Source organism: Mastigoproctus giganteus, chromosome 2 (genome assembly GCF_048544385.1).
Source record: "Mastigoproctus giganteus isolate SK-2022 chromosome 2, ASM4854438v1, whole genome shotgun sequence".
In the NCBI taxonomy this organism is placed as follows: Eukaryota; Metazoa; Arthropoda; class Arachnida; order Uropygi; family Thelyphonidae; genus Mastigoproctus; species Mastigoproctus giganteus.
The window spans coordinates 97,297,028-97,323,941 of record NC_143576.1 but is presented as its reverse complement, the minus strand read 5'-3'; the positions used below and the strand labels follow the sequence as shown (position 1 = coordinate 97,323,941).

The 26,914-nt window shown below is 38.0% G+C and overlaps 1 protein-coding gene across 2 annotated transcripts in view; it reads right to left on the bottom strand.

Annotated features, from left to right (window-relative positions):
* raptor (regulatory associated protein of MTOR complex 1) overlaps positions 1-26,914 on the bottom strand; it is a 638,589-nt gene that overhangs the window by 524,095 nt on the left and 87,580 nt on the right. For both annotated transcript variants that reach the window (XM_090389485.1, XM_090389491.1), the window contains exon 5: positions 8,667-8,813. In XM_090389485.1, the coding sequence (XP_090245611.1) occupies positions 8,667-8,813 (147 nt within the window). The remainder of the gene's footprint in view (positions 1-8,666; positions 8,814-26,914) is intronic.

The following is a 26,914-nucleotide window of genomic DNA, read 5'->3' as shown; positions in this document are numbered from 1 at the left end:
ATGGCAGTCTGCTACTGCAACAGGATCTAGAAAATTTGGATAGATGGGCTGAGAAGTGGCAATTAAAGTTTAACATTGAAAAATGCAAAGTACTGCATATAGGTAGAAGTAATCCCAGAGAAATGTACAAACTGTGTGGTACTACACTTAGGGTGGTAGAAAATGAAAAAGATCTGAGAGTAATTGTGCAGTCAGACATGAAGTTTTCTGAACAATAGAGACAGGCTGCCAGAGCAGGTCATGGGGTATTGTCAATGATATACAAGAATTTTACTAGTAGGGAAAAGGAGGTGATTATTAGCATTAGTAGAGGCATATGATGCAAGAAAGCAAGCTTATTCAGCATCAGCCAAAAAAAAAAAAAAAAAAACCACACTACTCCCATTTCACCCCTCCGTTCGCTCGAAATACCTGTCCAGTTGAGCCTTAAATTTGTTTAGGCTATCAACTTCAACAACAAGTGATGGAAGTCGGTTCCACCAACCAACCACCCGCTGGCCAAAGGCAAATTTCCTCACATCTATCCGACATCCGTCCTTCCTCAATTTGAATTTATGCCCTCTGAGCTGATTATCCTGAGCAAGATGAAGAATCCCATTGGCATTGAGCATGCTCAAACCATTCAAAGCCTTATACACCTCTATCAGATCACCTCGCCGGTGCCTAGTCTCCAGACTCTGTAATTTGCAAAACTTAAGCCTTTCTTCATAAGAGCAACCCTTTGTTCCATTCACTAATCTTGTTGCTCTTCTCTGTACCCGTTCCAGCAGCTCTACATCCTTCTTGAAATGAGGCCTCCAGACCTGTATACAGTACTCACGTTGTGGCCTAACCATTGCCTTATACAAGGGAATAATCACCTCCTTATCACTTTGTATAAGGCAATGGTCAGGCCATGCCTTGAGTACTGTGTACAGGTCTGGAGGCCTCATTTTAGGAAGGATATTGAGTTGCTTACAGAGAAGGGCAACAAGATTGGTGAGGGGAACAAAGGGGACCTCATACCAAAAAAGGCTTACGTTCTGCAAATTGCAGAGGCTGGAGACTAGGGTTTACAGAAAAGTGGCCCCCCCACCCTCCGCATTTCGCCTCCGGCACATTTCGCCCCAGTAGATAATGAGTAGACCCCTAAATTTAACTCTGAAGTCCAGCTACAGGACCAAAAGAAATAATCAGTCCATATTTATTAAAATCCAGCTACAGGACCAAAAGAAATAATCGGTCCATATTTATTAAACAGTTTAGACCAAAAATCTAATTTTATGCCAATCCACGTAATGGTTTCCTTGCTGCCAGAGGTATGGTGTTTGAAGACAGAGGTCTTGAGCGCTCATTGTTGAGACCGCACGGTGTGAACACTACTGTTCTGACAGTGGGGAAAATGTCCCACCTGTTTTGCAAAATTGATATCGCCATCCTCAAGAATTATTAGCGAGTTGAACTAGGAGAGTTGGAAAAGAAGCTTCCTATATCTAAAATAAAGGTAATCCCTGTTGATTTATAATATAATAGCATACAGCTAGGCCTCGCATAAAGCAAGTTCGATTAACGCAATATTCAGTTAACACTATATGAAAAATGATACCACTTTTCACTTTACACGATGCAAATTTCCAGTTAACATGATTTTTTTTTTTTTTATGCGATAGTTGAAAAAGATTTGAATCATGCGTTAAGCTTACCGCGAGTCGTACGGTCAATAAACAAACCTTTGCCTGCTGCCCGCCTCGGTGTGTTCCATCAACAATCGGAAGAAGTCTTTGTCTACTGCTAATAAAGTCAATGCAGACTTGCATTTAAAAATTCAAATTTTTAAATGAGCCAGATGAAAATGTTACTGCGAAGGAGATAACTGTAAAAGAATTAGATGAAATCTTTCGTATCGCATAGAACCTCAAACAAAAGGTTTGATGTTCTCTGCGATATTTATTTCACCAGGACCCAGAGACAATTGTTGTCGGCTATCGGAAATTGATTGATGAAAAGAGAAAGTCAACACTGTTTAAATATTTCTGCAACAGTAATTTCTTCATTGTGTATTTTATGTCAGAGGTTCCCAAAGTTTCTCGGTTCACGGCGCCTTTAATGTCTCAGTAATTTTTTCAAGGCACACCCAGACCAAAAGAAATACCTAACAGTTTCGTTTAGTAGTTAGGTCCAAACAACTTAATAAGAAATGCTGAAACTGTGAACTACCTCGAGCTAGTAGTTCGCGCGGTGTCCGACAGATGTCGAGTATCGCTGTGTTTCTCTCGAAAATTTAAAATATTCCGCGGCGCACAGTTTAAGAACCGCTGTTTTATGCAATAAACATTTAATTCCATAATTCTTTTCATTATCTTTTACATTATATACAGTTAAAAAGTTATTTAAAAGGTATTTTTAAAATTCTTTATGGACATTCCAGAAGGTCAAGGACCAATTATAATTTTTCCTATTGGTTATGATATTCGATTAACGTGTTTCCGTTTTGCGCGATGCACTCGCGGGACGAATTAATCGCGTTAATCGAGGCCCGCCTATATAGGAATTATTGAGCACTTAATAGCTCTCAATTATCAAATCTATTAAACAGTTTTTAATGTATGATTCTCAGGACGAACTGCTCCAAGGTCGCATGCTTATTTTTTCCACTAGTAACAATCTTCAGTTATTGGCACATAGCCAAGAGTGGTTTTCTGATGGAACAAGAAGTATGCTGCAATTTCTGCTAGATTCAAAAGAATAGTCCAAGATTTTCAAAATCGTAATGTGATTGATTACCTTAGAGGCATTGCATACAACTTCGAGTTTTAAACAATAATAATGTGCATTTATTCTATGATTGATTACCTTTGATTTGATTACCTTTACCTTTGATTGATTGATTACCTTTGATTGATTCTTCTATTAAAACAAAATAAATTAGAATTAATAAAAAATTAGGTGTATTATTTACATTTCTATAGCCTATTCATTATCTACTGGGGGCGAAATGTGGGAGACGAAATGTGCTGGGGGCAAAATGTGGGGGGGGAGCAACTTGTCCGGATCCCGGAGACTAGACACCTGTGAGATGATTTGATTGTGGTGTATAAGGCCATGAATGGGTTGAGCACGCTGAATTCTGATGGGATTCTTCCACTTGCTCAGATTACAAACCTGAGGGGGCATAAATTCAAATTGAGGAAAGAAGTTGTAGAATAGACGGACAGAAATTTGCCTTTAGCCTGTGGTTGGTTAATTGCTGGTACAAACTTCCATCTGTCGTTGTGGAAGTTGATAGCTTAAATAAATTCAAGGAGGAAGTGGATAAACTTTTAGAAGGAATGGATGTGTGAAATTGGGGGGGTTTTTTTGGCTGATGCTACATAAACTCATACATTTGCTTTCTTGCATCACATGCCTCTACTACTACATAAAATAGGTATTTCTTACACGTTATACTTCATTTTTATATTAAAAATTAGTGTTTTATAAAGATTATTTAATAAATAGTCATAAAACATCTTAAAATAAAAACACCAAACAATAAATTAGCATTTACCTTAGATTTGAAGTGCAGAGCTGATGAAATCAACGTTGGCATAATAGTGGTGGGACTATATCAAGCATTAAGTGTCTTTTCAATCTTTTGTTGCTACTAGCAAAGACACTGTCCAAAGGGGAAAAACTTTGTCCAAAGTGTTTTTTTACCACTTTTTTGTAGCTTCCCGAAGTATGAAATGACCTTCGTCTTCCATTTTGCACATCATGAGTTCAGTGTTTTCAATGTCAGGGTGTTTCTTACCACTTCTCTTAAATGCTCCTAACAAGGAATAACAGTCCAACACCTCAGCTGACACTTTTCATGGATCTTTTTCTTCCTCTTCCTTTCCAGTGTCACTCTCCGTAATTTTCTCGAAACTTTTATAGCTTCTCTGCTGTTAGCTCACACCCATGAGCATCAATAAGGTCCTCCACATCCTCTTCGCCTCCAGACCCATTGATTTACCAAAAGTAACATTATAACTTGTCAAAGCACCTCATCTTCAAATCTCTCAATGTTATGGATAATTAAAGGCCAGATGTTTTTCAGGCCTGAATTTAAGCACCTGGTTGAAACATCATTCCAAGAACTTACAATCAGCCTCGCACAATCCAACATGTTGAACTTCGACCTGCAAAAATCTTTGAGGGTGGCAGCATTTTCACCAGAGGTCACTGCAAAGCAACTTGCGAACATTTATGTGGTGTAGATTTTCTTGAAGTTGGCAATCACTTGCTGATCTTGAGGCAAAATTTGAGTCAAATTGTGCCTCAAGAGATTGAACAAGTTTGGGATCGTGGCCTGGCGCATTATCTACCAGCAGCAGCAGTGCCTTCACAGGAAGCTTATTTTTTTCAAGATAACTCTTCACTGAAGGACAGAAAACTTCAAGCTCCCATTCATTGAAGACATCCTGTAACCCAGGCCACCTTGTTACTGTGCCAAAACACTCCCAGCATGCCTTTGTCGACCTTTTGTTGTTTAAATACTCTGGGGGTGTTAGATTGATACACAAGCAAAGGCTTCAGCTTAAATCTCAAGAGGCATTGGCACCCAACAGGAGAGTGAGCCGATCTTTCATAAGCTTATGCCCAGGTAAACTAGCCTCATCCTTAGTATGTTCTCCTGGGCATTTGCTTCTAGAAGAGGCCGGTTTTTTCAATGTTAAAAACCTGCTGGGGAAGATAACCCTCCTAATCAACAAACTCTTGGAATTCAATTTTAAAGGTTTCAGCTGCTTTTTTATCAGCACTGGATGCCTCCCCATGACTTTCAACATTTTTGATATCTGCCTTTTTTGAAAGTGCTTGAACTGTCCTCTGCTGGCTTTAAAGTGTTCAAAGCGCACAGCACTGCCACTAGTTGATGGAACTTTAAGTTTCAGATCATTATAGACCTGAAACAATCATATGAGTGATGTTCTGCGTGCCACGTGTTGAACAATAAAAAAGATGCCAATTGGTTGAGAGAAATTGTGACGCATGGCACACAGAACATTGTTCTGTGTTCCATGAGTCTGAAAATTTTCACCGATGTATTGTTCCAACTATATCAGAAAGCCATCGGTACGTGCAAATATCACTGGTCCTTAAAGTAAACGATCATATGGAAAGTACATTGGTTCCTGAGAATATCAGATGTCAATGTCATCATAAGTCGAGGGCCCATTATATAATTCTCTAGACATACGCCAGGGATGGGCAACCTGCGGCCTTCTAAGATCTTGTGTGTGGCCTTTGTCACACAAAGATGAAATAAAATCATTAAATAATCCTACTACTTTTAAACTAATATTTTTTAAAATTAAATATTCAAAATGGTTTAATAATAAAAAGCTTTATATTTTTTTTTTCACAATATAGAAACATTATTCAGATAATTATAAAAGGAAAATACAAATTTTTTTATCTAAAAAGTAAAATATATCATGTTTAACTTTTTCTATTTATTTAAAAATCAGTTTTATGTACCACAAATGATAAAAAATGAAAGCTATTTAATAAAAGAAAAATTCTAATCCTCTGTTAAGTTTGTTAAAATAAAAAAAAATAATATTTTAAGAGTTAATAATTTGACAAAAATAGTTTTTTATTTTAAAATTTAAATTGTGACATCATGATTTTTTATCTGTTGCTTTTATGTGCATATTTGTAACTGTGAATATTTTGACAACTGTACGTATTCTTGTCTTGAATTTTGTAATCCTGTAATTTCTTATGTTTGATTTCACAATTGCTTAATTTTTAGATTGCCCATCATGTCCAAAAAAAGTTAAAAGGAAGTTGAATGAAAAAAACAGAACATTTAAAGAAGATTGGGAGATGCAGTATTTTCTTATTTCTGTGAAATACAAAATGGTTTGTTTGATATGTAATGCAGTACTAACAACATTAAAAAAATACAATACAAATCAACATTATCTATGTCACAAGGACCATAAATATGTAAAATTAGAAGGAGAAGCTCGTAAATCTGCACTTCAAAAAATGAAGAAAGAAAAACAGCACCAGGAAAAGGCTTTTGGTGCTTTTATCAAGCAAGGAACTTCTGCAACTGATGTTACATACAAAATAGCGAATGTACTTTGAAAAAAAGGCAAACCATTTAGTGACATCGAAATGATAAAAGAATGTATTGTTGAAGCAGTAGGATGTTTAGATCCGGAAAAAGTTGCCAAATACAAGCAATTACCTCCCTCAAGAAAAACTATAACTAATGGACAACATGAATTAGCTCAGAATGTAGGAGAACAACTTCAGGTAATAAGTCACTCTAAAGATATTTTTCAATAGTGTTAGATGAAACCACTGATAGAAATGACTGTGCTCAAATATTATATTTTATTCGTACTATAACTGAAGATTTTCATTGTTACGAGGAACTACTAGCTTTGGGTATGCTCACTGGAAGGACTCGTGGAATTGATATTTTTAACAACTTTAAAGAAATGTATCTTGAGAGAGGACTAAACCTTGGTAACCTGGTGAGTGTATGCATGGACGGTGCATCTTCTATGAGAGGAAAGCGAGAAGGATTCATTTCATTGTTAAAAAAAGAAAAGCCCAATTTAGAAAAGTTAATTTCGTTCCACTGTATATTACACCAACAAAACCTCCACACTGAGCAATACTTTGGACAAAATGATTGCAATTGTTAACTTTATTCGAGTAAATGCTTTAAGACATCGCCAATTTCGAAGCATGCTTATATTGGATGATGAGACATAATGTCGACTTGCCATATTATTGTAAAGTGCGCTGGTTATCAAAAGGACAAATTTTAGTAAAAGTTTTGGCTTTGCGAGAACAAATTAAAAAATTTTATGAGGAACAACAACAAGAATGTGATTTATTAGATGAAGAATTTTGTAGAAATGCTGCGTTTTTGAATTAAATGTTTATTTGCAGGGAAAAACAAGACATATATATGACATGTGGCAAAAAATTCAGGTATTTCGAAAAAAAATTAATTTTTTACAAAACTCTTTTCTCTAAATCAGAAATATCTGGGGAACATTTTCCTCATTTAAAAAATATGTTAAAGGAGCAGAAATATGTTGTATGTGACACTTTCAAAAACTACATAACCATATTGGACATGCTAATTGAAGAATACAATGATAGATTTTCTGATTTCAAAGAACATACTTTAGAAATGAAATTGGCGTATGAACCACATTTAGTTGATATCCTGACGGCACCCGCGGAACTACAGATGGAATTAATTGAATTAGGAGAAGATAATATAATAAAGACTTTTTTTGATACAAAAAAAGATCCTATTGAAATATGGAAAAATGCAGTTGAATACCCATGCTTACGTCAACATGCTCGCCGACTGCTGTCTTGCTTTGCAACTACGTATTGTTGCGAATCAACTTTTTCATACCTTACACAAATTAAAAGTCATTTAAGGACTCAGATATCTGATATTCATTTAGAAGACCAACTCAAGTTGCGTACAACTAAGATGGAGCCTAATATCCAGTTGTTATCTAATAAAAAACAAACCCAAAAATCTCATTAGTTAATTATCAAAAAAGATGTTTCGGCTGAAACCAATACATTCTGATGAGTTTAGCTCATTAAAAATGTGCAATCGAAGTGGCTTCAGCCGAGACAATTTTTTTGGTAAACAACTCAACCACCAAAGCATCAAATCTTCAACTCATTAGTTAACTCATATTAAATTATTTTTTACAATAGTACGGTTTTTTCTAATTATTCTTGTATAAATCACAGGGAGAATGTTAAATAATTGCTAAAAATTTTCATTTGAATAACAATTTCGAAAATAATTTATTATCTTTATAATTATATTTTTTTAAATTTTGTGTTCATATAAAATGTAGGTGGATGTATTATGATGAGAATATTGTAAATATGTATGTTTTATTGAAATTTATTTGCCTTTTCTATAGTTATATGTAATAAAATTTAACACTGATAATTAAGTATGTTTTACTTCGTAAGTAGTTTTTTTTTTTTTGGTAGTTGTTGGCGCATAGGCTTCTGTGGCCATAATGCACCTCCCAAGGTTTTTGCAGTACTTTGATCCAAGCCCGAGGCGGGAATCGAACCCGCGACCTTTGGGTTGCCAGGCGGGCACTTTACCCACGCGGCTAGCCCGGTCGGCTTTCGTAAGTAGTGGTTCGAAGGATCAGTGCGGCCTTTCCACTATTTCCGAAAATGAATATGGCCTTTTATTCAAAAAAGGTTGCCCACCCCCTGACATATGACAACAGTATTTCTTATGAGATAATTCTCTCTACGTATGTGTACATCAAGAAATGGCAAGGGACCTTCCCTTAGCAATTCTAGCTTGTTTTATATCTGGTGTTAGTTGTTTACTGGTGGTGGTGCAAGTTCCAAAGTTCTTTTCACTGAGGTGAGAGATTATTAGTATATTAAAAAAAACCTGTTCACAGTTAAGAATTTTCACAGGTTTGCAGGGCCAGACAGAATCATTCACATTTGTGAATTTTATTTACTTGTGAATGATTTGTTTATTTATCCAACACAGATTAAGTTTTATCTCAGCAAAATATTGCGTGTGTTATTTCAGCAAGAAAACCAATAACATAGCAAATGGCAAACATTTCATGAGAGGAAAATATTATCCAATTTCTTTCCCCCTTCCCTAATAAATGATGACTCACCTCGTAGCCTCTTTCATGCTGGATTGCAAACTGTCTAAAGGATTCCACAATGAGACCAGCACAATTACAATCATACACATAGATAGATGGAGCACCCATCCACTGTTGTAAATCATATATGGACAATGGAATGTACTGTGTATAAGACTAGAAAACAAAATATTATTTAATACCATGTATACAAAAAATATATATTCTTTTTAATTTCTTTTTTTGCTATTTTAACTAAGCAAAAAAAAAAAAAAAAGTTAAACACAGAACTATTCTTTTCAGCACAGAACTGCTTTGATTTTATATGGTTTATATAAGTGACATTTGCTAATCCTCAATAAAGGGAGTCCTCCCCATCTCTCTCTCAACATATTCACTACTATTGCAAGTATTAAAAATACATGACAATAGCAATCTTATTAATTTAGTTAAATTTCTTTTTAATTTTTTTTTTCAATTTCTTTTTAACACAGCTAAGCTGGGTATTTACAAAACTCAAACATTAAAGAGCCAATATTATGACCATGTACAAAATATTTATCACTAGATATTTTTGGACCAATGATTTAAAAATTCAAATGATTTTGTAATTATTGTTTAAAAAGCAATACAGTTGTGTCCCTGTATCCACTGATTCAGTTACCCGCGGTTAACCACGGGAAAAAAAAAAAAAAAAGAAATTAACACATACTACTTGCGTGTTCAATACGATGCTTCCCTTTATTTTTTACGATGTCGATTTTAAATCGAATAACTTCCCTTTATTTTTTAAAATGTCTTGTATGGTAAAGAAACATTATAATGGTTCTTTAGAGATTTAACGGATGCACCGTTTTCAAACTTTTGAATAATTTCAAGTTTTTGTTTAATTTGAAAGCACAACTCTGGTGTTTGGCCATCATTTTCGCAATTTCTAAACAAAAAAAAAAAAAAATCCAGCATCCCTGACATAAATAACAAAACAAAATTTGTCCCTTTGCAGTGTGACAGAACACCTCAGTACAACAATCAATGCGACACACTTTTAGTCTTCTTTTTTTTTTTTTTGTTTTGAGCATAGGTGTGAAGACAGCAGGGGTTGAAAGATAATAGGTACACTAATATCCCAATGATGACTTATAATGCCAGTTCTTGTTGCTTATTTACGACTTGCGAAATATCTGTTTATACCTATTCTAGTTATTACTTGAATTTTATTATTTCTGGGTTTTTTTTTGTTTTTTTTAATTTGGAGTCTTGAAGTGTCCCAGTTAATCGCTTCCCAGTTCATCCAGAGTCTGCCATACTTTATTACTGCCATATTTAATGTTGGTAATGTCTTACTGTGTGTTTAAATTATCAATTAAACGTTATTATATGTATGTATGTACAAGAAAATCACATTATATATGGGGTCAGCAGGCGTTCGTTTATATCCACAGTTTCCGCCATCCATGGTAGTTCTTCGAATGTATCCCCGCGGATATGGGGGTCTTACTGTAATTACAAAAATGATTAAATGAACACAGTTACTGGCTTTAATACAAGCTGAAAGCAATAAGGCAAGCCTAAAGACGCTGTAGGATGTCAGTATTTTTATTTTATTTATTTTATTTTTTTTGTTAGTTGTTGGCGCATCGCCTTCTGTGGCCATAATGCACCGCCCAAGGTTTTTGCACTACTCTGATCCAAGTCCAAAGCGGGATTCGAACCCACGACCTTTGGATTGCCAGGCACCTTACCCACCCGGCTAGCCCGGTCAGCGGATGTCAGTATGGTACAAAAACCAACATAACAGAACTGTCAGTTGGTGATTAATGGATTTCTTGAGACAAAGTTCAAGAATAATAAACTTTTCTATACATTAAATCAATTGGAACACAGTAAATTAATCCCACGAATTATCACGTGTCACTTACAATTTCATTAAAAAAAATGATTCTGAAAGTGAGACAAGTGATAAGTTCAATAAGATGGATTTTTATGACTGTAGTGAAATCATAAAAAAGATTATTTTTATTCTACAAAATTAAAGTACAAATAAAGACCCTTGCTAGAAACAATATTACATCACAACAATATGGCCAGGAGAAATAAACTGAGAAATTAAGTAAATTCGAGGTGCAACATAAGTCACTCTACTAAACGAAAATGAACACAGTATGTTGAAAAAAAAAAACCATCTTTAATTAGAAAATTCAAAGGCAAAAATATATAATTATGAATGCAAATTACTATAAGAACTCCTCAAAGTGTCCTCTCACATTAAAGACAAAATGTCTCTTTCAAATGCCTAATAACAAAAACAACAAAGGTTTAAGGTTCCTTTACCAGGCATGTCATAAATGGCGATCCTTAATCCAAATGGATCTTTGTTTTTATGAAAACCCAAAACATGAAATGTATGGGTCTGAAGGTTGAAATTTTCAAGAAATACATGTGAATGAAGGTTGTTCCAGAAAACAGAAGTTTAAAGAATAAATGATGTTGGTTCTGTGAGTTTAAAGTTGGATAGTAAATGGATGCTTACTGACTATGGCATGTGTTTAGGCTGGTTTTGAAGAGTGGAGGGGAATTACAAATGCCAATTCAGAACAGTGACCATGGAAGTAGCTATAGAATGGGCACACAGCAAAAACACAACATCTATGAGAGAAAGATGGAGAAACTCTGTAAGAAACAGGTCATTAATTAACCTGACTGTTTTCTATTGAATGGAGTCTAGAAGCACAAGAGAGGTTTTGGAGGCACCACCAGAGATGTGTGAGCAATATTCCATGGTAGGGCAGATTTGAGGTTAGTACAGAGTGAGGTATTTAGAAGAAAAGCAATGCCAAGAGCAAAAGAGAAAATCAGGCGACAACTCAGTGTTGTTATGAGCCTATATGAGAGCTTGAAGGACAGGGTGGATGCCCTCGAAGGATTACAAGTGAGGGGCCCATCAAGCTCTCAGCTGCCCACACCAATGCCAGAGCTTGCACTTGGTCATCGTGCAACACAGCGGAAACCCCCAAGGCAGAATGCGCTGGTCCCAAAGGAACTAGTAGTTGTTGGTGACTCTATTGTCAGGGAAACGGGAAACATGTTTTGTAAAAAGGATAGGTGGAACAGGACCAGGGTATGTCTGCCAGGGGCAAAGGTTGATGACGTTGTAGAGCGGATATCATCTTTTAAGGGCACAAAAGGTGATATAGTTGTACACGTTGGCACTAATGATATTAAGAGTAGGAGACCGGCGGAATTACTTAACAAGTACAGGTCACTGATGAAAAAAAGCCGTGAATTAGGGTTGAATTTGAAAGTGTCTGCAATTCTGCCCAGACACGATAGGAGGGAGTATATGATGAGAGCCCTGTCGATCAATTCGGCCCTGGAAAGATTGTGCAGGGCTCAAGGGGTAGAATTTTTTTCAGCCTGGTCTGTACTTGTTAACAGGAGAGACTGCTTCTACAGGGATGGGATACACTTAAATAGAAAGGGTGCAAGAATGTTTGCTGATGCTATCGAGGCAGTGTTAGGTGGGTCGGAAAACTGCTAGATTGAGGGGATACAAGGACTAATAGATTAACAGTAGCCACTGGCAGAGGAGAAAGTGATTCTTGCACTCCTTCTATTGGAATGAGCAGCAGCCTGGAAAATAAGATGCAGGATATTTCAGAGACTGCTGGGAATCATGGGGGTACAAGTAAACATATGGGTTGTGTTAGGGTGGCTAAGAGGAAGAGCAGGTGCATGTATACTTGCGTGTACACCAATGCTAGGAGTTTAGTAAATAAATTTGATGAATTTGAGTTATTGCTCAAAACATCAAAGGCAGATATTGTTGGGATTTCAGAGACGTGGTGTCACACAGATATAAGGGATGCAGAACTGCAATTTGGGGAGTACAATGTCTACAGAAAGGATAGGCAGGATAGGAAGGGAGGAGGGGTTATGCTATTAGTTAAGAAACACAAAATCCAAGGAAGTGAAGCCAGTCGACATCGCTGGACAGTGCAGTGTCGAGTCAGTTTGGTGTGACATACGCATTGGGAGATCAAAATTGAGAGTAGGAGTGTGCTATAGGCCCAATGACTCTGATGAGTATAATAAGAAACTATACAGAGAAATAGAGTGGGCCAGTAAATCAGAGAGTCTTATAATGGGGGATTTTAATTTCCCAGATATTGACTGGAATTTGGGGGCTGGTCACTCAACACACTAGCAAGGCTTCTGTGGATTTATTGGATGATTGTTTTCTACATCGGCATGTTCGGGAGGCAACTAGAGGGAGTAATACTCTTGATTTGATTATCAGTAGTGATTCTTCATGCATTAAGAATCTGCAGATAAATGAACCACTAGGTGGCAGTGATCACAGTGTTCTGAAGTGGGAGTTACTCAAAGAGGTAACTACCATTAGGGGTAAAGGGAAGGGTTATTGCTTTCGTAAAGGCGACTACGATGGACTGAGACAGTATTTAAATTCTATACAGTGGGATCAACTGATGTTACCAACAACAAATTCAAAATGGGAAATGGGAAGCATTCAAAGAACTTATCTTGCAAGCTACTAGGCTTTATATACCAACTAAGAAATATTGTTCAAGGTTTAGGCCTAAATGGATGTCAGATGAACTAATGAGGCATATGTCAGAGAAGAAAAATGCATGGGATACATACAAATTAACACGTGACACAGAAGCCTATGATAGATACAAGTTGATCTGTAACCAAGTTACAAAGGAGGTTAGGCAGGCGAAGGCAGATTACGAGAGATCCTTGGCAAGGGATGCGAAGAAAAACAGCAAAGAGTTCTTTACTTATGTAAACTCTAGAAGGAAGGGGATGAATCAGATTGGTCCACTTGATATCGATGGGCCAACTGTTGATGACCCTGCTCAGGTAGCTAACAAACTAAATGAATATTTTGCATCGACATTCACACATGAGGAGTTATTCAGCGAGGGGAATGCCAGAGGTGTATTCAACTCTAGCAGTAAGCTACAGAATCTTGTAATAACTGAGAGTAAAGTGGAGGAGAAACTGTTGAAGATAAACACAAGAAAGGCACCTGGGGTGGATGGGATCTATCCAGTTATATTAAAGGAGGCAGCAAAGGAAGTAAGCAAACCCTTAGCCATAATTATGAGAGCTTCCTTGGACTCAGGGGAGGTACCCATGGACTGGAGATGTGCAAATGTGACCCCAATTCACAAGGGAGGATCAAAGGCTGACACAAGTAATTATAGACCTGTGAGTTTAACTTCTGTTCCCAGAAAATTAATGGAGGCACTGGTTAAAGAAGCACTGCAGGATCATCTAGACAAGACTTCAGTTATAGCTCGGACACAGCATGGTTTTGTTAAGGGGAAGTCTTGCCTGACCAATTTGATTGGATACTATGATGCAGTCACAAAAGAACTGGATGCAGGGAATAACTTTGATATTATATACTTGGATCTTAGAAAGGCTTTTGATACTGTTGCACATGGAAGACTGCTGCACAAATTGGAGCAGTGTGGCATTGGAGGCAAATTGCTGCAATGGATAAAGGGGTGGTTGAGGGGGAGAAGACAGAGAATGGTAATCAATGGACACTGCTCATCATGGACTAATGTTATTAGTGGAGTCCCTCAGGGTTCAGTATTGGGTCCTTTATTGTTCTCTGTATTTATAAATGATATTGATGATGGTATATCAAGCTTAATGTCCAAGTTTGCAGACGATACAAAGGTTGGCAGGGTTGTCAAGGACACTACTGACACTATGCTGCTGCAACAGGATCTGGAAAGGTTGAGCAGATGGGCTGAGAGGTGGCAAATGAAGTTTAACATTGACAAATGTAAAGTACTACATATGGGAAACAGCAACCCCAGAGCAACGTATCAACTCTGTGGTACTACACTGACAGTGGTAGAGAATGAATGGGACCTGGGGGTAGTTGTGCAGGCAGATATGAAGTTCTCTGACAGTGCAGACAGGCTGCAAGAGTAGCTCATGGTGTATTGTCAATGATATATAGGAATTTTTCTAGCAGGGATAAGGAGGTGATTATTCCCTTGTATAAGGCAATGTTCAGGCCACACCTAGAGTACTGTATACAGGCCTGGAGGCCTCATTTCAAGAAGGATGTAGAGATGCTGGAACGAATACAGAGAAGGGCAACAAGATTAGTGAATGGAACAAAGGGGTGCTCTTACGAAGAAAGGCTTAAGTTTTGCGAATTACAGTGTCTGGAGACTAGGCACCAGCGAGGTGATCTGATAGAGGTGTATAAAGCCTTGAATGGTTTGAGCATGCTGAATGCTGATAGGATTCTTCCTCTTGCTCAGAATAATCACCTGAGAGGGCATAAGTTCAAATTGAGGAAAGACAGATGTAGGATAGATGTGCGGAAATTTGCCTTTAGCCAGCAGGTGGTTGGTAGGTGGAACAGACTTCCATCCCTTGTCGTGGAAGTTGATAGCCTAAATAAGTTTAAGGCTCAGCTGGACAGGTATTTCGAACGAACAGAGGGGTGAAGTGGAAGTGGTTATTTTTTATTTATTTATATTACTTTATTTTTTTTTGGCTGATGCTGCATAAGCTTGCTTTCTTGCATCAAATGCCTCTACTAATGCTAATGATAAACACCCCGTTTTTTTATATGCAGAGGAAGCAATATTTGTGATGTGCTTATGCAGAGAGAGAGAGACTTTTCGTGAAATATACAACAGTCCTGAGTTTTAGAAGGATTGAAATCAGCTAAGTTATCTTTGTTCCACGAGAATTACCTGGAGATCAGCATTTAAGGAATTGACGCTAGATTTTTGAGAAGTTGAAGCTGATTGTATAAGCACAGTTCCTCAAACCGAAAAGCAGAATAAAATGTGCTAACATCAGCAAAACTATGAATAGGATTTACAGTCAGTAGAAGGTCTTAATATACAAAAGTAAAAGAGTGGGAGAAAGAACCGAATCTTGTGAAACACCAACATTAGTGGAAAAATGAAGACAGACATCTATCAACACAAGCAAAGAGCAGTCAGGGGGAAAGATAGATACCAAGTTGCAAAAAAATATTCAGCAATCCATAAGTAGAAGACTGTTCAGAAGACCTTTATTCCAGACATGATCGAAAGCATTAGAAATTTCAAGAGTAACTGCTTGAGTTTCACCAAATCTTTCCACCAGATTTGTCCACGTTGAGTAACATAAGCCAAAATATTATCAGTAGTTCAACTCTGACAGAATCCATATTGGTGATCATTGATCAGATGGAAGGTTGAGAAAATTTAGGAGTTGGTTGTTAATGGATTTCTCTATTACTCTGGAAAGAGTAGGTGTAAGTGAAATGGACAATAATTGGATAGGAAGAATCCGCCACTCTTTTTTGAACTGGCTGAATAAGAGCAAATTTCCAGGCAGAAAGAAAAATACCAATGGAATATGACAGTGCACAGAGAACAGGCAACATAGAACAGGAGCCAGGTAGGGAGCACATGTTTTGAGAACAAGTGGAGAAATTCCACGAGGACCTGAAGCTTTCTCAGCTTCAAGATTATTCAAAATTGTTCTGAGGGAGGCATTTAATGGAATATTCTGGGAATTTTAGGAGGTTATTTTAGGTATTTTCCAAACTCATTAATACAACAGACAGAAAAAAAGGTAGGATGCTGGAAGATGGCTTTATCTTTAGCTGAGGAGATAATTGAACCATCAAGTTTTAAGAGAAAGAGAGAGGGGTTTACCATATTATAAAATCATAAATTCATAAATAGTAGCCTTCGTAATTACTTTTACTTATACACTGAGGGGTGTTGATAACTTTTCAGTGCCATTAATATATACAGGCTGCAATTAGCACTTATTTATCTAGTATCATATTATGCTTTTATTTAGTATTTTTATTCAATGTTATCTTACATATTTATCTAATTTCTTGCCTTAATGTATTTAATGCCTTTAGCTTCGTATCTTGACCTAATTAAAAACGATTTACACAGTACAGCATCAGATACCGGTTGATGATGCATAGCTATGCAAAATTATAGACACAACAGCATTCTAATAAAATTGAAAAAATATAAAATATTAATATATATATATATATATATATATATATTATAAAAATATTAATAATTGTAATTTAATAATAAATGCAATTAATAATTGTAAGAACCAAAATTTTATTATTTTATTCTTCCTTCTAGTCTCTGTCAGGTCAGCTGTGATGTATACGTATACATCATAACAGAAACAGAGACCTGGACTATTGTTTTGGCTCCTACGATTTTCACTGAAGATGCTTTGAAGAAGTAGTTAACGTCCTAGGACCCACAGCTTTTGGTTCTTACAATTATTAATTGCATTTTATATTTATTTCAGGTAAATTGATTTTTTACTTACAGGTTCTCCCTATTCTTACAAGGTTACTACGTCTTATAGCTCAACTATATACCCAAATATACTGATTTTTACCTTTTTGTCTACATATAGTGACCCCTACAACTGATATACAGCAGACCGGAAAGATTGGAACAAAAGGTTTTGTGTATTTTGGAAGTTTCTGGATTTCAGGTCCAGAAAACAAGAGAAGTTTAGAAAACATGCAAAATTGAAACTTAAAATCTTATATTAAGATTTGCATTTTCTTTTTAGTAAACACAAATTTTAATACACTATAATCATATCTTATTTCAACTGACTAAAACATCAGAATATAAAAATTAAAATAGCTGATTTACAAAATAAAAATACAACACACAAAATCCTAAAAATTTAAGTATGGATAACTATTAATAAAGTATACACATTGTGACAACTGGAAAATGAGACTGATGTTATGAGATGAGTGCTGCCAACTACTAGAAGTGAACATCAAATGAAAGAGTTATTGTTCCTCAAGCACGGCGCAGTCAAAGTCTGTGTAAATTGCCACCATTTCAAAACACAGCATGGTCTGAACTGCACACCTCTCCTGTATCTGTGCTGTGGAGGAATAAAGAGCAAACATCACATTTTGTGTTCAACTGAGCAAAACTTTGGGAACGAGACTATAGGTGTGAAGACGTAGACTTCTGGAGCTCCTGCAAATGGATGAGTTTTCTTAGAAATTTTATTGTATTTTTGATTAATAAACATATTAATTTGTGTTTAACAAATAGAATAAATAAGCTTAGTAGCATTTGTAGTTTATTTTTTAAATTTAGCTAGTGATTTTGTATCGTATGGATGTTTTGGCGGGAATATCGTAGCACATAACCAGTAGTGCAGAAGAATAGTAGGATTTTAATTTTAATACAAATATTTTAAAGATTTTAATCACTTTTTGGGGATTTATCTTTTGTATTTAGCCAAGGATATAACTAATTTCAAACTGGAAAATGGAATTAGAAAATGTGAAATGGAATATCGTCGGGTTGGCTAAAACAAGAAGAAGAAGAAATGAATCATGTATAAGTTTATCAAGTGGAAATCTGCAGTATACCAATGGAAACAGTGAAAAGAGTGAAGACAGAGTTGGCTTTCTGGTACATAAAGATAACGATATATGCACCAACATCGAGCCATGATGATGAAGAGGTTGAAGAAATGTACACCAAAATTGAGAGTCTTCTAGATGAGCAGAAAACCCACTACACTATCATTATGGGAGACTTCAATGCTAAGGTTGGAAAGAGACAAAACAGCACAGAAATGGGAACTGTAGGAAATTTTGGAATTGGTGACAGAAATGAAAGAGGTGAAAGATTTGTGGAATTTGCAGAATCTCGAAGAATGTCAGTAATAAACACTTTTTTCAAGAAAAGGGTGAACAGAAACTGGACATGGAAGAGCCCAAATGGATTAACAACTAATGAAATCGACTTCATCCTCACTAACAGAAGATATATCGTGAATGATGTTACCATCCTGAACAATGCAAACATTGGAAGTGATCACAGAGTGGTAAGATGCACACTTGATATAGATGTAAGAAAAGAAAGGAAAAAACTGACTCAAGTAAATAATATGAAGGTCTTTGAGATAACAGAAGAGGAGAAAAAGCATTACGTACTAGAACTTAAGAACAAGTTTGAATTTATCAGACGACTCAGGACCAAGATATCAATGAGGAATATTACAACTTTCTGAAAGTGATAAAGCCCGAGAAACCTATAGGTAAAAAGAAATCCAAAGAAGAAAAAATTAGTCAAGAAACACTTGTCACGATGAACTGAAGACAACAAATTAAGAGCAATATCACTGACAAGGACAAAATTGAGTATACTGAATTATGCAAAGCCATTAGAAAGAGATTCAGAGAGGACATAAGAAGATTTAACACAAGAATAGAACAAGCATTAAGGGAAAACAAAGGACTAAAATCAGCAGTCACGAGCAGTAACACAGAAAAATAAATGATACTGAATCTGAAGAATAGTATAGTACTTATAAATACGAGAGAGACAGGGCATAATTGAAATAGCAGAAGACTACTATAAAGTATTATATAAGGAGCAAGAGAATGATGCAAGCAGTGGGGAAGATGGAGCACAAAAAATTAGCAACACATACGATATACCCAATATTCTCCCTGATGAGATAGAACATGCATTGAAGAAAATGAAGAATCAGAGAGCTCTGGGTGAAAATGAATTTATCATAGAGTTATTAAAATTATCATGAAGAGACAATATAGAAACTGGCAAAACTCTTCAGAAAATACATTTGGAAAGGCTCTCAGATAGGCCTTGAATTTCCAGAAACTACATATCGATGCCTATGTTGTTGCTGTTGCTTGGGTTTTACTGGCGCATTAGTGACTAAGGCTATAATGCACCAAAACCTGGTCATAAAAAGTAAAATTTTCAGTGGCCTAATGATTTAGGTCACTAAGTCAAGGTATAAAAACAAGTATAAACTAAAAGACAAATATCAGTAAACAAGTAACAATAACAAGATAGATTTTTTTTAAATATAAGTGAAAAGGTTCACTGATTTCAAAAAGCTAAAAATAGCAGACACATGGTCATTGTCGGATAAAATCTGACTCAGCGTATACGGCTTGGTCAGATGGTTAAAAGCGGTAAAACGGATATTGCTAAAATCTGGACAGTCGACTAAAATGTGTCTAATTGATAAAATTGTGCCACAGGACTCACACATAGGAGGGTCATCAGTCCTCAGCAAAAACGAATGAGTCAAATAACCATGTCCTATGCGGATCCGGGCAAGAACAACTTCCTCCTTACGATTCCTGCGCAGACTAGACTGCCACGGTTCAATTACAGGCTTTATATGATATAATTTATTCGTAGTCTGTCTATTCCACGAATCTTGCCATTGGGAGTGTATCTTCTCGTGTATTATTTGCCTGTAGTCTGTATAGGGGACTGACAGGCAGCGGTTATTATTGGGAATGGCTGATTTGGCTGACACCGCAGCCAAATCATTTCCACTAATCCAAACGTGGCTAGGAATCCAGCAGAAGCGGATGTCATATTCACGTTCACGGAGGAAGTGAATCTTCTGCTGAATGCTAGACAGAACTGGATGAGAATTATATCTCACAGTTATTAAAGCCTGTAACACGCTGAGAGAGTCGAAATATAAAATGAACCGTTGGTATAGGCATTTACTAATGTGATCCAAGGCTAACTCTATAGCGTGCAGCTCTGCAGTAAATATGCTGCAAACAGAGGAAATTTGCTCCGATGTAAAGACAGCAGCAGATCCCACATACGATTGCGACTTCGAACCGTCTGTGTAAACTGGCGGGAAGTCAGAATGTTCCGCTCGGTGTGCTAAATTAAGCTGCAGGTAGACAGATGATGGAGTGCCCGACTTTCCCCAATTTCTAAGGGACAAGTCACATGTTGAAACATGAGCATGCCAGGGTGGAAGGGGTTGCTTTGGTGTTTGGGCAACCTTGTCTAACTTGATATTAAGTTCTTTGAGTAGCTCTTGGAGACAAATACGAACAGGACGATTGGCAGTCTGACGGGTGTTGTACAAATTTTCCCATCGTGGCTCAAAAATGAATGGCCACGTAGGATGGTCTGGCAGGGATTTCAGTTTTAAAGCGTACTTTAATGACAACTGCTCACGTCGAAGCAATAACGGCGGTTCGTTTTCTTCGACGTATAAGCTCTGGCCAGGAGATGTTCGATATGCTCCAATAGCGGTACAGAGAGCCAGATGATGGACAGGATCTAGCCAATGAAGTCAGAATGTTCAGCTTGGTGTGCTAAATTAAGCTGCAGGTAGACAGACGATGGAGTGCCCGACTTTCCCCAATTTCTAAGGGACAAGTCACATGTTGAAACATGAGCATGCCAGGGTTGCTTTGGTGTTTGGGCAACCTTGTCTAACTTGATATTAAGTTCTTTGAGTAGCTCTTGGAGACGAATACCAACAGGACGATTGGCAGTCTTACGGGTGTTGTACAAATTTTCATATCGTGGCTCAAAAATGAATGGCCACGTAGGATGGTCTGGCAGGGATTTCAGTTTTAGAGCATACTTTAGAGACAACTGCTTACATCGAAACGATAACGGCGGTTCGTTTGCTTCGACGTATAAACACTGGCCAGGAGATGTTCGATATGCTCCAATAGCGGTACGGAGAGCCAGATGATGGCCAGGATCCAGCCAACGAAGTACACTGTCTCTGGCCGAATTGTATACCAGGGACCTGTAATCTAGTATGGATCGTACAAGTGCACGGTAGATGCGTAGTAGGAGGCATCAATCCGCACCCCAAGATGTAGAGGAAAGAGCGCACAATATTCAAGCCTCGTGCACTTTGTACGGAGTTGACGAATGTGATCCAGAAAGGTCAGCTTTTTATCAAATACGAGTCCCAAGAATTTTGTGTCTGCCGCTACTGGAATAGCATTTTGTCCGAGCCTTAATTCAGGTTCGGGATGAAGATTATGCTTACGACAAAAATGTACGCAAACAGTCTTCTCCGGCGAGAACCTGAAGCCATTAGCAAGTGCCCAGGAATTAAGGCGATCAATGGCTTTTTGCTTGCAACATGAGGGTTATTGTCTTTCAATAACCCTCATGTGCATGACTGACAAAATATGCTAAAGTCATCAACATAGAGGGCACTGTTTATGGTTGGAGGAAGTTGTTCTGTGATGGAATTTACTTTGATGGCGAAAAGCATGACACTTAAAATTGATCCTTGTGGTACTCCCTCCTCTTGCCTAAAGGAACGAGAGAGTGAGGATCCCACACGAACTTGGAAAGATCAATTGGCTAGAAAGTTTTTAATAAAAATGGGGAGTTGCCCTCTAAGACCAAGGCTATGCAGTTCTTTTAAGATGCCAAATCTCCAAGTTGTGTCATACGCTTTCTCCATGTAAAAGAACAGTGACACCAAGGGTTCGCATTTTAGGAAAGCATCCCGGATGGATGTTTCCAGTCTAATAAGATGGTCCAAGTGGACCGGTTCCTTTGGACGCCGCACTGGATGTTGGAGAGGTCATTTGATTCTAAATATCAGATTAAACGAAAATTAACCATTCTCTCCAGAATTTTGCACAGACAGCTAGTCAGAGCACTAGGACGATAATTAGTAGTGACTTTTGGATCCTTTCCTGGCTTAGCAAAGGCAAGAAAGATTGCCTTGCGCCAGAAATCCGGAAACTGCCTTTCAATAACGATTCTGTTATATAGAATGAGCAGATAATCCATAGATTTTGGTGAAAGATGCTTAATCATTTCATAATGGATGCCATCTGGTCCAACAGCACTTGCTTTGGAAAGAATAAGAGCTCTTTTCAGTTCCTGTATAGTGAATGGCCTGTTGTACGGATAGACGCCTTAGACTTAAAATTAAGTGCCTGTTTTTCGATTTTATGTTTCAGGACCAGGAACTCTGGGAAATACGAAGATGTTGCAGAAATGTTAGAGAATGTTTCCCCAAGAAAATTGGCTATTGCTGTTGGATCTGCAATAGTGCATCCATTATAATCTAGGATTGAAGAACAATGGGATGTATTTTTTTCCTTCATTTGCCGGATTTTATCCCAGACGAACTTAGTACTAGTGGACTGAGTAATTGATGAAGTAAAACGGATCCACAATTCCTTTTGACTCTGATGGCAGATGTAGCGTGCTTTTGGCTTGTGCGTGTTTAAAGGCTATAAGGTTGGTCATGGTAGGATATCGGCGAAATATCCCCCACGCTTTGTTTTGAGCCTTTTTTGCTGTTGTGCATTGTGAATTCGAACAAGGTTTGGGAAATGGTGGAAACCAGGCAGATGTTTTTGGAACAGCATTCGCAGCTGCTTGGATGATAATTTCTGTGATGGATCTCCTGAGTCAGGAGCCTATCAATGCATCATTGATAGGCTCCTGACTGACGGTACTGAGGTCAAAATTTGTCTGATGTTGGAAGGCAGTCCAGTCAGCCTGATCAATCTTCCACCGTGGTAACCTGAAAGGAAGATACGGTGTAAAAAGGTTATCACGGGGAAGTGATCACTTCAGTAGGGTTCTCCACTTCCCAAGTGAATGAAGGGAGTAGAGAGGGGAGCAGATAGAGAGATCAATGGCAGAAAAAGTACGGGTAGGCATGTGGAAGAAGATGTTTGTTCCAGTATTTAAAAGGGAAAGGTCATTCTCATTTAGCATACGCTCTATGACTCGTCTCCTTCCGTTGATGTTAGCACTACCCCACAAGGTATTATGTTCATTAAAATCCCCGAGAAGTAAGAAAGGGGGAAGCAACTGCATTACAAGATCATTAAGGTCTTCCTGGGAGATGTCAGTCCCAGGTGGCAAATAAATAGAGCAGACCGTTAATAAAAATCCCACTGTAAGGCGAATTGCAACAGCTTCTATGCTAGTTGTAATTAGCAAGGGCTGAACTGGGGTCTGGTTTCCCACAAGTATAGCCACTCCTCCATGAGCAGGACCATCCGCAATTCTATCCTTACGAAAAATTGTGATGTTCTGCATTGTGGGATCATCGTTTGCCTTTAGATAAGTCTCCTGCAAGCAAAAGCAAACTGGCTCGTGCTTTTGCAGGAGGGCCTTGATGTCATCAGTATTTCACCGGAATCCACGATAATTCCATTGTAGGAATTTAGCCAATATTTAGGCTTTGTAGGTCCATCAGGCGGCTTCCGAGGTGCTGAGGGCTTACTTTTATCAATCTTGGATTTATCTTTTTTGGGGAAGAATGGACGCTGTCCCGTGTCCATTTCTTCCTCCGCAAAGAGTTCCAAGACTGATTCATCCGGTACCTCCTTGTCCTCGACATCCATTGTTTCTGTTATTACTGTTGACTTTTTACCACTTGGTTTTGGTAGTAGTGGAGCACTAGGAGGTACGGATATAGGAGTGGCCGCTGACTGCGTTTTTTTTGGTGGGCTTTTGTGAACTCAATAAAAAGCAGGCAATCGGTGTGAATGACTCTCTTGGTGGTACAGTCATCTTAGTTTGCATACCGATAGTGCACTTTGCAGAAACCTTCTGGGCATATGAAGGCTTCCCGCTATTTATTGGTTGAATGCGTTTTCTAGCCTCTGGGTAGGAGATATTCAGATCCGTTTTCAATTTTTGGATCTCATTTTCATCCTTCCACTGCTGGCTTGCTCTGGAGTAGGCAGGATGATCTTGTTGGCAATTTACACAGATCAGTTTAGAAGCTGAACATCCCTTGCTCTCGTGGTCTTTTGCACCACATCGAGCACAGGTAGGGTTACCACGACAAGCCGTTTGTGAGTAGCCATATTTTTGGCATTTAAAACCCCTCAGTGGGTTTGGAATATAGATCCTCACTAGGCAGTTTAAATACCCTGCCTTGATGGAACTAGGAGGCCATGGGGTGTTAAATGTTAGGATGAGAACTCGGGTAGGGGCGAGATTCCCTTCCTTCCGCATTGATATTCTCTTGACAGCTGTCACTCCTTGGTCTTTTAGTTCAGAGCAGATCTCCTCTTCAGAGACATGAAGAAGATCCCACTCTGAAATGACACCGCGTGAAGAGTTCAGAGTTTTGTGGGGTGTTACATTGATCAGTATTCCCCATATGGATGTCGCGTTTAACATTCTTTCTGCTTGCTTTGTGTTTGAAGCTTTGAGTAAAAGATCGCCCGAACGCAGCCGTTTTACGGATTTTGGTGATCCTGCCAACCCTTCTAATGCTTTCTGGATGAAGAAGGGTGACATCTTCCCAATTGACTGCTCTCCGGTGGAATGGAGAATGAGGAAAAGCGGTGTTATAGATGGTGGTTTATCCTCAGTTCTGGCTCTTTTGACAGAACTGGTGTCATTCTCATCTGATCGGTTAAGTATGGGCCTTGTTGGGGCCCCAGAAGAAATAGAATTTAAATTACTCATATGAGTAAGATAAAAATTTCAGATGCCCTAAGTACCTCACCCACCACGGAGCCCTACGAGGGGACGCCCACTCATGAACTAGCAGGTACTGCGTACACGAATGGGACATTAAGTTAGCTTGGAGGCACCATACCCATGTTTCCAATAAACCTTGATCCCGTCCCAGGAACAAAGGGAGGGAGACTTATTGGAACGCAGGTACTGCGTACACGAATGGGACGCCAAGTTAGCTTGGAGGCACCATACCCATGTTTCCAATAAGCCTTGATCCCGTCCCAGGAACAAAGGGAGGGAGACTTATTGGAAAACAGTTGACCCTAGCAGCAAGAACCACCAGCCGATTTATCCCAGTCTGGCCGGTCCGGGACCCCCCGTCTTGTCGAAGTAGGGGCCAAAGTGGTGTATTAAGGCTGGGCCCCTCAACTACCAGGATCCCCCTTTCCGTATTCCACGGGTCGCGGTGCACTGCTGCACACGCCAGATTCCAAAGATGTAACCCTAGAACCAAGGTATGGGTGTTGGATCCCTGTGATGCTAATCTCAAAAACCAGCAGCATCACTGGGAGGTCCCCTCACCACGTACAGGTGCCCACGTCGAGGGGTATTGATGCCTAAGGAGCGGAATTATGCAATCATAATTTTACTGCATAAGAAACTAGATAAATTAGAAGTTGCGACAAGTTGTTCACAAGAGTCATTATAATCAGATTAGAAATAAACCGAAAGAGCAAGCTGGATTTAGGACAGGATTCTCAACTATGGATCACCTTCACATAATATCACAGTTAATGGAGAAAGCGAATGAATATAAAACTTAATGATGCCTGGCATTTGTGGAATTATGAAAGGGCATTTGACTCCATAAAACATTGGGCAAAGTTTTAGGCACTGGAAAGACAAGGCATACACATCCCATACATTATGATTTTGAAGAAAATACATGAGAACGCTACCTCCTTTATTAGACTAGAACAAAGACAGTAGCAAATTTAAAATTGAGAAAGGAGTTCAAAAGGAGACAATATCACCAAAGTTGTTTATTGCTGCCCTTGAAGAAGCTTTCAGAAGATTGGACTGGTCGCAGAATGGAATCAATGTGAATGGAGAGTACCTAAACCATTTACAATTTTCAGATGACATTGTGATCACAATCACAACCCCAAAGAATTAGAGGAAAATCTTAATCAGTTATGCAGAGTTAGTAAGGATTTCGGACTAAAGATGAATATGGCTAAAACAAAAGTAATGATGAACAAGTATGCCACAGAAAGCGATATAGTCATTGAAGGAGCAGTAATTGAAAAGGTGGATTCATATACTTATCTGGGAGAAGTCATTAGCTGTAATAATGATAAATGGCTGGAAGTCAACAGAAGAATAAATTTCAGATGGATAGTATTCAGAAAATATAGTCACGTACTGAGGAGCAATATCCCAATTTGTCTGAAATGTAAAATAATGAACCAATGTATAATCCCTACCATGACTTATGGGAGAGAAATTTGAGCACTAAAAGAATGGAAGAGAAGCTTAAAAACCACACAGCGAAGAATGGAACGAATTATATTAGGAATAAGACTGTTAGATAAGAAGAGAAACAAGTGGATTAGGCAGCAAACAAATTAAGGACATTTTTATCAAAACTAAAGAACTAAAATGGTCTAGGGCAAGACACATAGCTCAAAGACATGATGGCAGATGGATTAAAAAAATAACAGAATGGTACCCAAGAGGAACTAGAAGAAAACCTGGAAGACAACAACAGAGATGGACAGATGAAATTCATGATTTTATGGGTAGTAAATGGAGGGCCATTGCACAAAACAGAAGGATTTGGAAAGTTGCTGGAGAGGCCTTCATTCTGCAGTGGATTGAAAATGGCTGATGATAACTAATTTAATGTTGTGATCGTTACAGTATAGTGTAACTATACTGTAATATCTATCTTACAGTATAGCATAACTATACTGTATA